At 42.3% G+C, this 12,484-nt stretch overlaps 2 protein-coding genes and 1 non-coding gene across 4 annotated transcripts in view; 2 read left to right on the plus strand and 1 right to left on the minus strand.

Annotated features, from left to right (window-relative positions):
* LOC105921642 (E3 ubiquitin-protein ligase DTX1) overlaps positions 1–1,471 on the plus strand; it is a 28,437-nt gene extending 26,966 nt beyond the window's left edge. For both annotated transcript variants that reach the window (XM_036137621.1, XM_036137622.1), the window contains exon 12: positions 1–1,471. This exon is cut by the window's left edge and continues 670 nt beyond it. The gene's annotated coding sequence lies outside the window, so the exon portion shown is untranslated.
* Positions 1,472–3,847: 2,376 nt separating this feature from the next.
* On the plus strand, positions 3,848–3,935 carry trnay-gua. Its single transcript is given in 2 exon segments — positions 3,848–3,884; positions 3,900–3,935. It is a non-coding gene; the product is annotated as a tRNA-Tyr (tRNA).
* A 5,070-nt stretch (positions 3,936–9,005) lies between these two features.
* Positions 9,006–11,673, minus strand: LOC105921643 (E3 ubiquitin-protein ligase TRIM39). Its single transcript, XM_036136680.1, has 2 exons — positions 11,666–11,673; positions 9,006–10,734 (listed from the first exon to the last, which is right to left on the minus strand). The coding sequence occupies exons 1-2, from the start codon at positions 11,671–11,673 to the stop codon at positions 9,531–9,533; spliced, it is 1,212 nt and encodes a 403-aa protein (XP_035992573.1). The 3' UTR covers positions 9,006–9,530.
* Between the last annotated feature and the right edge of the window lie 811 nt (positions 11,674–12,484).

Genomic DNA, 12,484 nt, shown 5'->3' on the forward strand with positions numbered 1-12,484 from the left:
TGGGAGAAGATCCAGAACGGCAGGTTCTGGAGCGGTTCTGGAGGTTCTGGAGCGGTTCTGTTAGCCGCAGCCACCCAGGCTGCATTCAGGGAACGCTGGGATATCAGAACCTCAGCTCCTGTCATGTTTCGCCCTTTACTGCTAAAATCTGGAAGGAGTTTTCTTTATCAAACATCCAGAATCCAGAGTTTCCTCCAGTGAGCTGGAAGCTGATTTTACGCTCAGTTAAAAAGTATTATTCTGATACTTTATGTAAATTATTCCCTTATTTGGCAACTGAACTAGTGGAAATCTTTAGTAGATCCTTACCTGATCTAATGTCAGGAAAATTAACTTTCCTGGAAGTTTGACCAAATCCTTTCTTGAGGAAAGTAAAACGCGACCTGTTTGATATTTTTTATCATCTCAGATCAAAATGATCAAAATGATTTGGTCCCCTGAGGTTCATTAAATGCGTCTTTATTCTGGACTCTGCTGCCTCTGATTGGCTGCCATGTGCTGGGCTCAGCCAATCAGGAGGCGTGTAGATGGCGAGGTTTATGCACTTTCTTTGTCAGATAAAGAATAATCGCAGCTGAAGAGGCGGAGTCCGTCTGGCCGGGTCTCTGAGGTTCTGTTAGCGACCCGGATCGCCGTCACAGCCGCGGATCCGGGACCAGACTTGGATTTGGGTTCTTGTATCATAATCTATCCGCCGCTGATTGTCCTAACGATGTTACAGCCTCCACTCTAATGTCTTTATTAAGTTGCTTTTTTAATCACCTGTAGGTACATGTTTGCTTTTTAATAGCATTATTGACACTATTCTAGAATAAATTGCCTTTTTTTTTTTTTGTCTCTTATATTTTGTACATTCATGTGGCGCTCACTAAGCCTGGTTGTTTTCAAAGACAGTGTTATTGAATACGACGTCTTTTGTTGTTCTGTGTCCAGAAACGAAGCTGATTTGCATCTTTTCTTTGGAAAAGGACATTTCACAGTGACTTTTATCTTGTAATGTGTTTTTTTTTCCTAACTGAAAGTCAGAGCTGTGTGTTCCTGCAGTTCTGTGAGCTACAGGAAGCTCTTAGTGTCACATATCAGCTGTCCTGCTGCTGGACGCTCAGGTCGGTTAGTCAGGATCCACTTTTCCTGCTCTTTGGTCCAGACGCTGCACGCTGACCTGGTCAGGAGGCGTTTTTTCTTTCTGACTGCAGGTAACAGGTGCGCCTGCAGCGTCTGAGGCCAGCTGTGATGTCCTTTTTTTTTTTTATTTCAGCCATCGCTGTGTCTCATCCCCGCTGACAGCAACTCTCCTCACCAGTAAATCTGTGCATTGTTGGCCCACTGTGAGGTGGGAGGAGAGACGTGACCGCAGAGCTGGTCTGAAAGCATGAAAACATGACTAAAAAGTGTAAATATATGGCAAAAAAATAATTGCTGGAGTATGAATGATTAATACGAGAAAAATAAAGAATGAATGAAATTTAAACCCATGTTTCTGCGTATTTTATCTGCATCGCTGAGGAAACCTGGACTGAAAACATGAAGTCGGTCCAGATAGGGTGAGGAAAGGTGTGACACCGTTATCTGACAACCAATAGGCATTGAGATCCAATCTTTAAATCCCTAAATAACTGAATAGCCTATCATCGGGACTGGTCAATAATCTTTCGGCTAATCATGGCGAAGTCGATCTTTTGTCAATAATTTAATAGCCAATCAGAGGAATGCGTCAATCTTCTAGTGGCCAATCAGTGGTGGAGTTGACTCAGATGTCCCGCCTACCATTGACCGACAGGTTAATGTTACAGGTGTGTTGTCCAGAGACCTCGGTTGATGGTGAGCTGTAGTTTATTTAAGTAAAAGTGTTGGTTGTATTGTTGAATATTCAGTTATTTCTATCATATGCGGTTTAGTTACCTGTATTCTGACAGTAAAGTTCATATTCATGCAGTTTATAATCGCTCATTGCAGAAAATAATGCTCCAACCTGCGGTTAATGGTGGGAATCCAGAGGTCGCGGGTTCGACTCCTGCTAGAAGTTGGCGGATCGTGATCCGTTATTTTGAAAGACAAAAACAAAAGTAGTTTCTTTATGTTCGTTAAGAACAAACATTGACATTTGACTTATAAACGTTTAAAAAACTCCTGGAAGTCCTGGAAGTCCATGAAGTCATATTTTCTCTTCAGTGAGGACTTTGTGTCAGGAGAATGAAGCAGAAGTGGGAAGCAGCTGCCGGGAATCGGACCCGGGCCGCGGCGGTGAGAGGTTCCGAGAGCTGCACCCTCCCCCCGCCATTAAGAGCGACATGAAGCCGGTACCGAGCGTCGGTACCGAGCGTCGGTACCGGAAGCAGGAACGGGAGGAATTAGTGAGACACTGATAGTTATCGCCTCCAAGCTACAATTTCCATTATCGTCCTTCATGTCGCTGAAGTTGGCTTCCGATTCGAAAAAGGTTTATTCCCGTTTCCATTACCTTTTAATCTGCTTTGATTTAAAAACTACAGTCCTTAGACTCTTCCAACCTGGATTATATTATTCCACATTTATAGTGGAAACATTTAAATCCACTTTGGGATTTTTCAAAACTTTATTTCATTTGTGAAAGGTCATTAAAGGGCTATTTTAACACTATTTGTGCGTCTGCACTCCACTAAAGGTACAATGCTATAACTGTAATAAATGTTCTACATTAAAGGCACATAAAAAGCATAAATTGGAGAAACAGTCTATTACAACCAGTATATTTATACCAAGAGTTTTGATTAATTACTTTGACTGTGCCGTGAAAGTTTTCTTTTTCTTTTTTTTTTTTTTTTTTGGTGAATTTCTTCTTCAAATAATATCCATGCTTAGAAATCATAACTAAAAGAGATATGTTTACTCACATTGTTAAATTCTGGGATTAATGCTCAACTCTTCATTTCACTCCTACTTCCAATAATCAGATCAGTTGCAGCAACAGCAGGAAGACGCCACGCCTGGAGAAGCTCCTTTTAGCTGAAGTAAGGTGGACTTTTGCAGACGTAGCTTTGAGCATTAGCTTTAGGCTAATAACTTTATCAGTTTTCTCCTCCTTATCTCATTGCTATGTCTTTTTTCATGTATTTTTTAAATTATAGTGTCTTCAAGAATTAGCATTTAAAATTAATTTTAAAAAGCAATAAAATAGGGATTTAATGACCTTTCACAAATCATATAAAGCTTTCACAAACTGGGTTTTAAAGACGCTGCCGTTATAGTGTGAAATAATATAATCATAATAATAAGGTTTATTATAATAGGGGGGGGGGGGGGGGGTGGGGGTTGGGGGTTGGGGGCTGTAGTTTTTGAACTGGACTGGTTCTAATGTAATGTGGTCTAAATGCAAAATAATAAACAAAAAGCTTAAAAATCACCCTTTATTAAACTTTTGCAAATCAGATAAAGGATTCACAGATGTTTTTAAACGAGTCTGCTATTATGTGGAATAATATAATCCAGGTTGGAAGAGTCTAAGGACTGTATTTTTTTCAAACTAGAGCAGATTAAAGACGTTTATGGTCATGAAAACAGGGGAAATAGCCCTTTAGCCGTTTCCCAAATAGTAAGAGTCAATTCGGAAGCCAACTTCAGCTTCCTCACTTCCCGGACCGGCAGGCAATTTGTGAATTTACTGGAAAACCTCGAAACAGTCGAGATTCTGTTGCTACTCACTGGCTGCCATATTTTCAGCTCGACCGATGAAAAATATTGGTAGATTGCGGAGGTACGTGTACCTTCTATTCAAGTGAACCGTAACCCTAAAACTAGTAGAAATACAGTGTTTACACATACCTCACCCGGGTCAAAAGTTTCATATGGCGAAATGGAATGCATCCCGCCTTCGATAGCTCAGTTGGTAGAGCGGAGGACTGTAGTGGTTGCTGCCAGTAATCCTTAGGTCGCTGGTTCGAATCCGGCTCGAAGGAGGTGGTTCTTTTTTTATGTTTCCCCATGACAAGGTGCTGCAACCCACTTTTAACAACCTTTTGTAATAGATTTTAATCTTTTCATTGACACTGATGAAAAGACAATTCCAGTAAACACCTTGTTTTTATAGTATTACTTCCCTATGAGATCGTTAAAGCAAACTCTTAATTTCACCAATGCAATGTAAAACAACTGATATGTGTGGAGTGTCTAAAAAGAAATTACATCACGGTAACACTAAATAATATTTGAATATATAACTTTACGACAATAAAAGCTCGAGTAGAAACTAAAAACATTGTTCCCTGACCGGGAATCGAACCCGGGCCGCGGCGGTGAGAGCGCCGAATCCTAACCACTAGACCACCAGGGACGCTGTACCCAACACCGAACAGTCTAAGCTTTTAAAGATATATTATTTACGAAATGTAAATATCTATGTCACTTGATTTCTTTTTCACCTGCATAAAATTAACTGTCTCCGTTACTGTCACCACTCATTCCACTGCTTCATCCACAGCGACAGGCCGCATCCCATTTTGTTCTCTCCAATAAAACTCTTCTTACATTGCGGGGGTCTCAGAGCTTAGATCAGCCTCCTCTGCTCCATCTGCCAGTCTCACCACTATGCGGACAATGAATGCTCCTCACCTCCAGCATTCACTCCTTTTGACAAACATCACTTCTACGTGGCTACATACCTTTAAACTGCATTTTACTGATACATTTACTTCATATTAGTCATGTTTCCATTGATTAGGTCAAACATATAACTCTAGACTGTTTCATAATATATGTGTGTAGCATCGTTTAGTTTTATAATATTAATATTGTTTATGATATTTATTATAAACATACGGTCTCCCACCCCTGAAGAACAATAGCCTTTATCTTGTGGTAAAGTTTTGTAAACGGGCCAAATGAAGTGCAGTGCTACTCCGCTTTCTAACACCAGGTGTCAGTGTTGCATAGTTGTTTTAACAAGATTAGCACACAAGCTAACCTTCCACTGTCTCGTTTTCATTTTCTTCCTACTTGTGTTTTCTTCTTGTAAATCCTGAAGGGTATGTGTGCCTCTTTTTTAGTTTACCGCAGCCAGTCCTCTGTCATGGGGGCCCCCACCACTTAAGGGGGTAGCGTGCAGCACGATTACATCATTTCAATGCACTCAGTTTCATAATTATGCAGTTTTGTCATAACTGGCAACTTCAGTGTTATCCACACACTTGAATAACAAATGTTTTTAGCCAAATAGTGCCTAAATAGGCCGTGGGCCAGAATCTGTAGGACGCTTCCTTAAGAAGTTTCGTATGAACTGTCAGGGGGCAACTTTCTTCCACCAGGATAAGTTGCTACACATAGCAGTGATCTCAAAACACCAATGTTCCCACGTTTTCGCTTGCACATTAATAAGTTATAGCCGATAAAAAATCTAAACTGTGGCGCTCCGGTCCAAGAGGTCACGTGATTCGATTTTTGCTGCTCAGCCAATCAGATCGCTGTATTGTCAGCTGTGCGCGTTCATCAGTTCATCATGGCTGCGCTCGTAAGATGTTTGTATGCATTTGTTTCCAGATGAAGAAAGCCCAATAATAGCATTTTCTGGCGCCAGCTGGCAGAGATCTTGATGGCAAGAAAAAAATAAATAGCCCAGACCATCTGTCCATCCATCCATCCATCCATCCATTTTCTAACAGGCTTATCCCCGCTGGGTTTGCGAGGTGCTGGTGCCGAGCTCCAGCTGTCAATGGGTGAGACGCGTTGTATAAACTCGTTGTGCCAAACGAGTTATCCCCTTCGGAATTTGTAGAATTTTGTATTGTATTTTTGAAATCAATAAAAGTTTTAACCTCCAGCTTTGTGAAGTCTAAATATTTTAAACATCACATTCTAGTAAAATGAAATTTATTTTTTTTAAACTCCTAATACGTTGTTCTATTTTTAAAAGAGACATATCTCGTTTTCTTAATACGGTTAATATCTCGATAAGGTTCTTGGTTGAATTAAAATCTTATTAAATCTGATAATTTTGGCTGTGCCTTTATTCAGTGTTCATTTGATCACACGTGAAATCCGCTTTATATAATCTATTCATGCGGGTTTAGCTACCAAAAAAGAAAAAAAGAGAACCAGCAGACAGCTGTGATGGACTTAGGAAGGTGGATTTTGGTTTCAGCAGACAGACATTCGACAATCTAATAACATAAAGCTAATATTTTCGTGACACATCTGGAAATGACCGTTTTCTTTCTCATAACGTATTATACTGGATGGATGGATGAACGATAATGTAACGACACCATTGCTATATTTCGTTAAGAAAAGTAAAACATCCTCATTTCCACGCCTAATAGGTTGGAAATGAGGCGGAGTTGACTAGATTCATTCTTCCAGCTGAATGCGCTCTTGGCGCAGGGAATACAAATTCTGGCGGGGATAAGTCGTTTGGCACAACGACACCTGTGCTATCCTAGCGCAGCAGGTCTTGGTGATATCACAGTAAATTGGGCAAAAGTCTGGACTATTTCTGCCCTGCGATGGACTGGTGACCTGTCCAGTTTATACAACGCCTCTCGCCCATTGACAGCTGGAGATAGGGACCGGCACCTCGCGAACGCAGGGATAAGCGTGTTAGAAAATGAATGGATGGATGGATGGATGGATGAATGGATGGATGGATGGATGAATGGATGGATGGTCTGGGCTATTTATTTTTTTCTTGCCATCAAGATCTCTGCCAGGTGGCGCCACAAAATGCTATTATTGGGCTTTCTTCGTCTGGAAACAGACACAACAGAAACAACCATCTTACGGGCGCAGCCATGATGACGTGGTAAACTCGCTCAGCTGACAATACAGCGATCGGATTGGCTGAGCAGCAAAAATCGAATCACGTGACTTATTGGACTGGAGCGCCACAGTTTAGATTTTTTATCGGCTATAACTTCTTAATGTGCAAGTGAAAACGTGGGAACATTGGTGTTTTGAGATCACTGCTATGTGTAGCAACTTATCCCGGTGCAAGAAAGTTGCCCCCTGACAGTTCATACGAAAAGTCACCGTACAGATTCTGGCCCACGGCCTAAAAGTTGCATTGGCATATCTCATATTAACGTGTCAAATTTTATTGTTTGAAAAATGTATTGCAAAATAAAAATTAATTTAAAATTTAATATTTTAGCCATTTTTAACCACAGCTGCACATAGAAGCTTTTCACAAATTACAATATTGCCACATTAAACTGTTTCATGGTCAATACTGGACCTTAAAAAAAAAGGTCTGACACAAAATAAACCTGAAATAAAAGGTGCTCTTTTGTGCTTAAGACATAAAAATTTGTATAATAAAAATGTGACAATCCCAAAAACAAAAGCTTGTATAGTGACTATAAAATCAACTGACCAGTCGCAGCTACATATTCAGAGCATCTCAAAAATATGTCCGTTGCTCTTTAGGAGCTGGGAAATTTGAAACAAACGGTTTTTTTTTCTGTCATATGGGATTTAGCAAAAGAAGACGCCAGTTTCAACAGTTTTACGGCTGGTTTAATTAAAGTTTCCTTCAGTGTTTGGGGGGGGGGGGGGGGGGGGTCGACACGCGGAGTTTACAAGAGTTGCACTGGATGACTTTTTAGGTGGAACAAATTTGTGCTACTGCTACCTTTTGTGGCAACGGTGTTACGGCTTGTTTTGCAAATTACCGCATTTTGTTCGACCTCCTTCTTGTGAAATCCAAACCACGGCCTGAAACGCCCGCTGTCGCCATGGTTCTCGCTGTCTGGTCAACGTAAGTATGCGCACGGCTTCGTTGTTGTGTTTGCGCCAGAGTGCTTTCTGGCTTGGAGGCGGAACGAATGATGCGTTCACAGAATGTGGGAGAAACTAAACTCACAGTGAATTAAATACAACGGCTCAATCTTGCCGTGAACATTTGCACACGATGGTCACGATAAAGCCATTTTCAATATCGCGCCGAGGAAAACTCGAGATACATCGAGTATATTCGATATATCGCCCAACCCTACTTGAAATGGTGATCTGCACTGCCTAATCTACTTCCAGCAGTTATCATCAGTTATTGCAACCGTAAACTGCAGAAAATACGGTCAGATCTGCTCCTTCTGAGTTTACTCTGCTGCTGTCAGCATACTTTCTAAGTGTGTCGTATCCCTCCACCGCTCTGGTCGGTAAACAAATGTTCCAGCATATTCTACATTATAAAAAAGAATAATGTACCGAAAAGTCTCACTCTTATGTCATTTTGAAGACATTCTTCTTCGAAATGTTGGCTGCATATGACGTTTTTTCTCTCTGGCCAGAAGTTAGATGGCAAATCCTCTCTGTTCATGTTGGTATTCCAACAAAAGAACACGGTGGATCATGAATGGGAAAAGTGAAAAAACTAATGTTTTTTCCACTTTTACCCAATGTATTGTTACATCCAATTTCCTCTGGAAATCTGAAATAATTGTTGTTAATTGCAGCGGTGTACAACAGTTCCTATTGAGTTTGCTTGTAAAGTGTGGAGAACTACCCTCGGCTCACCGCGAAGTTACGTTACAGGATGTGATGTCAGGCGGCCATTTTTGCCCATATTTGGGCAATAATGCCCCCCCCCCCCCCCATACACAGTGATTGAGACGACAATTTATGCTTTTATTTTCTTATTGATTACTGCTAAATTCATTCAATCACCACGGACGTGTTAGTTTTAGGTATAGCTAATGATCCACTGATTTTTCATCGTTGACCGGACTTCCCCTTTAATCTTAACTGTATTGTCCTCAGGGCCCGTTTCAGCATGTTACCCTATCATGGCGGCTCTGCCTGCCGTGGCAAAGCAGTTTACTTTAGTACGTAATCATGAGTAACCTGATATGTTTTAAAGTTGCTGGTTTGTAATTTCGCAAAATTTCTGCTCGTTTGTCTGAACTTCACATGAGACATGGCTACTTCTTGTGCATAACACGTTAAAAATTCTGAAGCATCTTCAGAAACAATAAACTAGATCATTGTGGCTGCTCTGGGAGAGGATGTAAAGAGACGAGAAAGGCACAAGGAGCTTTTTCTCCACTTTTTTATTCAATTAAAATGTCTCAGTTATCTCATGAAAAAAGAGTTTTGCATGCTGTTAATTACTGTTTCTGTTCAGCATTTATTAGATAATCATATTACATATACATAATACATTTCAGTAACTACTGCAGCGACCACTTAGACGCCTCACGTTGCAGGTTTTCTGGGCACGTTCCACTAGGAGGAAGCAAGTTCTGGGTCATCCCACCCCAGGAAAGAGCCAGAACTCCCTGGAGAGACTATATATCCCACCGAGAAACACCCTGAGATTCCCCAGAATGAGCTGCAGGATGTCATTGGGGAGAGGGGGGTCTGGTCTGGGGTACCTGTTGCCTCCTGGGCCCGATCTCAGAAAAAAGGGATTGATTTCAGTAACAGGTAAAGTTGTATTTTATCAGAACTGGTGGGTGGAAATCGCTCAGAGTGAAGTGCTTAAAGCAGATCATCAGAGACAAAATGCATTTAAAGAACAACGAAAAAGGAACTATTGAAAGTGGGGACATCGTGTTTTTGATGGGTCAGTTCTGGAGGCGCACAGGTGTGATAATCAGCGGGGCGTCATTGGTGCCATCGTTGTTGTGACCTGGACCAAAGAACGGGTGGAGTCTCTCCGTGAAGAAGCAACCAGTGAAAGAGTAGATCAGAGCAGCAGCATCTACATCGTAAAAGAGGACCAGACCCTCCTCATAATCCACAAACACCCCCACCTTCTCAGGAACAGGCTGAGGAGAAAAACAGACCGGAGGCTCGGACTGACCACAGAACTCATTCCCATTCCTCACAGTTAAGGTCCAGTAGCCAGACTGGGGGCGGAGCCTCATGAGTCCAAACCTTCTGATGGACTCTTCGGCCACCCCTAAGGTCCAGTTAGTCTTTCCTTTCACCTGGACCTCAAAGTAAAACCTGCCTGATGAGAAACTCTGCTCTCCTAAAACATATTTGAAATGGATAAACCTCTTTGGGTCGTGCGGGAGACTCTTCTTCGGAACGCAACATCTCACTTGTTTCCTGTCATCCGACAGGAAGAGCTTGGCATGCACAGTGTCCGGATCCAGAGTCACATCCGCCACATAGCGCTGGGCTCTCAGCAGCTCGGCTCGCATCAGCAGCCTGGGAGTTTCCTTCCTCATCACCTGGGTGAAGATCTGCTCCAGGTGAGCAGCAGAGAGCAGCTTCATCTGATCCCAGGTCAGATTCAGGCATCTCTTAGCCGAACTAAAGGTCCAAACATCTTCTGTGCCAAGCTGTGAACAGTGTTTGATTTCCTCAATCATGTCCCGGATGTTTACCTCTGGCTTTTCTGGCTTCTTTCCCTTTGTTTCCTCGGCCAAATGAGGGTTTTCTTTGATTTGGGCAGATAAAACGAACAGCAGAGCCATGGCAATTATTACAATCCCTCTGGTATTAGTGAAGAAATAACCTCTACGTGGTTCAGCAGCTTGTGCCTCTGGGTTCTGGCGCTGAGCGGAGCGTCTGAACACGTCGAGCAGCTCAGCAATCACAGCGTTGACCTGCAGCTCTGGTTTAGGGTAGAACATCCTTAGACACACGGGACACTGAAACGGGACATCGACACAGACGTCTTCTGTCACGCAGCTCTTGCAGAAGTTGTGTCCGCACGGTGTGCTGACCGGATCCGTGAAGACATTCTGACAGATGAAGCACCGGAAGTGGTCCTCAGACAGCAGACAGCTGGCTGTGGACATGTCTGCACACCGAGACCTGAAACAAGAAGGTGAAATGTCTTAAAGCCAGCAGGACATTAACAGCTGCACCACTGCAGAGCCTATAGTCAATGATCAATCTGTCTGAATGATTTGATTGAATTTGACTCTGTAAAGTGCCTTGAGATGACGTGTAAATGTGTGGCACTGTATAAGTAAAACTGAATCAATGAAACATCCTTTTTCCTTATTCGTTTTACCAACAACATTAAGATAACGTAAAAGCAAAGCAACGTTTTCAGAAAGCATCAAGTGATGAAGGAAGCTACCTAAATGCTGCACAAACGGGATCAGCTGAGGCGTTTGACCCACTCAGGTTTACATTTGAGATCAGAAGTTGGGTTTTTCTCAAGAATACCGTGAAGAGGAAAATCGCTGTGAAAGGAAACATTACGGCTCGGGTCCTAAAATCACCTCTGGCCAATCGCCTCTAAAACACCTGAGCAGCTGCAATCAGGTAGGAGACTGGTCCGTCAAGGTCAATGCTTGCGTATTTTCTATGTGGGACTGTGAAGGTTTGGATGATGAAGTGTCTTATGAAGCTGGTACAGTAATGTGCGAGAGGCAGTGGGCTCAGATTTGGAGATCAGGGCTTAGAAGGGGGGGGGGGCAAGTTCCAGCCTGGTTCTCAATAAAATGCTGGAATCACGTTTCCTGTTATTTAATAAGTAAACGAGAGATCCGTTATCATTATTTCACAGAACATGCCCTGAAATCACGACGCTGATCTGATAAGTTTTAGCTCCACCAGGCCAGGCCTCTAAATCCAGCATGGCTGCTTCCTCCATTAAAGTCATGACTGTAGTGTATCAGTCACAGACTGCAACAGACTGACTGTGTTAATGTGTTGGTGTTAGGATGTCAGACTAATGTCAGCCTGATCATTGAGCACATAAACAGCCCTGCTAATTCCTGTCTTTGTAACTCACTGACCCATGTAACAACTTCTTAATTTGTGAATTCATCTTTGTGGCAAACAGCTCTTTGTGTATGAAAACAGCTCCAAAGACTGGCTGTATGAATGTGCTTTGGCGCATAATTTCACAGGACACACATTTTGTTGTGATCTCAGTGAAAAGTCTACCTACAGGAGCCAAAATATACCTCCTATAAAAATGTTGAGCTGTTTTTTCTGTTTCCTATGAGAAAGAAAACGACATGTCTCCGTAGTTTTCTGTTAGATGGTTTGAAATAGAGAAAATACAAAAGCAACCAGTTGAAAAAACAGCCTGGAAACCACCTGGAGGGAATCAGCCAGTCAGATCAGAGGGAGATCACAGCATTCATAAGGGAGTATGTCAACAAACAAAGAGAGCAGATCTGAGTGGATATGGAGCAGAAATCTGAAATAAAAGTTCAGTCTGAGTGGTAACAAGGCGTCACAAAGGTGTAAAAAGATCTGGACTCACCTCCGTTCAGCAGAAACTGTTTGTTAGAACCTCCTGATGGAGCTGAGGATGATTTTACTGCAGGGAACTGAAACGGTCGAGCAACAACAGATGGATCTACAGAGCAGAAAACTGAAAGTGAAAGCTTACCTGCAGCTCCACCTCCCTGCAGCCTGTTTTCAGGTGACCTCCCTAATCCACTATCTAGTTTTATTCATGTTTTCAGCGTCATTCACTGAGTTCAGTTGAAAACTGAAAGATTTGAGACTTGACTTGGACTCTGGCCTGTGAAGAGGGAAAGGAAGCCGGTCTGTGAGAGGAAGACTGAAGGTTTTACTGTGAAAGGATGAGCTTCATTAT

This window comes from Fundulus heteroclitus, chromosome 5 (genome assembly GCF_011125445.2).
Source record: "Fundulus heteroclitus isolate FHET01 chromosome 5, MU-UCD_Fhet_4.1, whole genome shotgun sequence".
Classification (NCBI taxonomy): Eukaryota; Metazoa; Chordata; class Actinopteri; order Cyprinodontiformes; family Fundulidae; genus Fundulus; species Fundulus heteroclitus.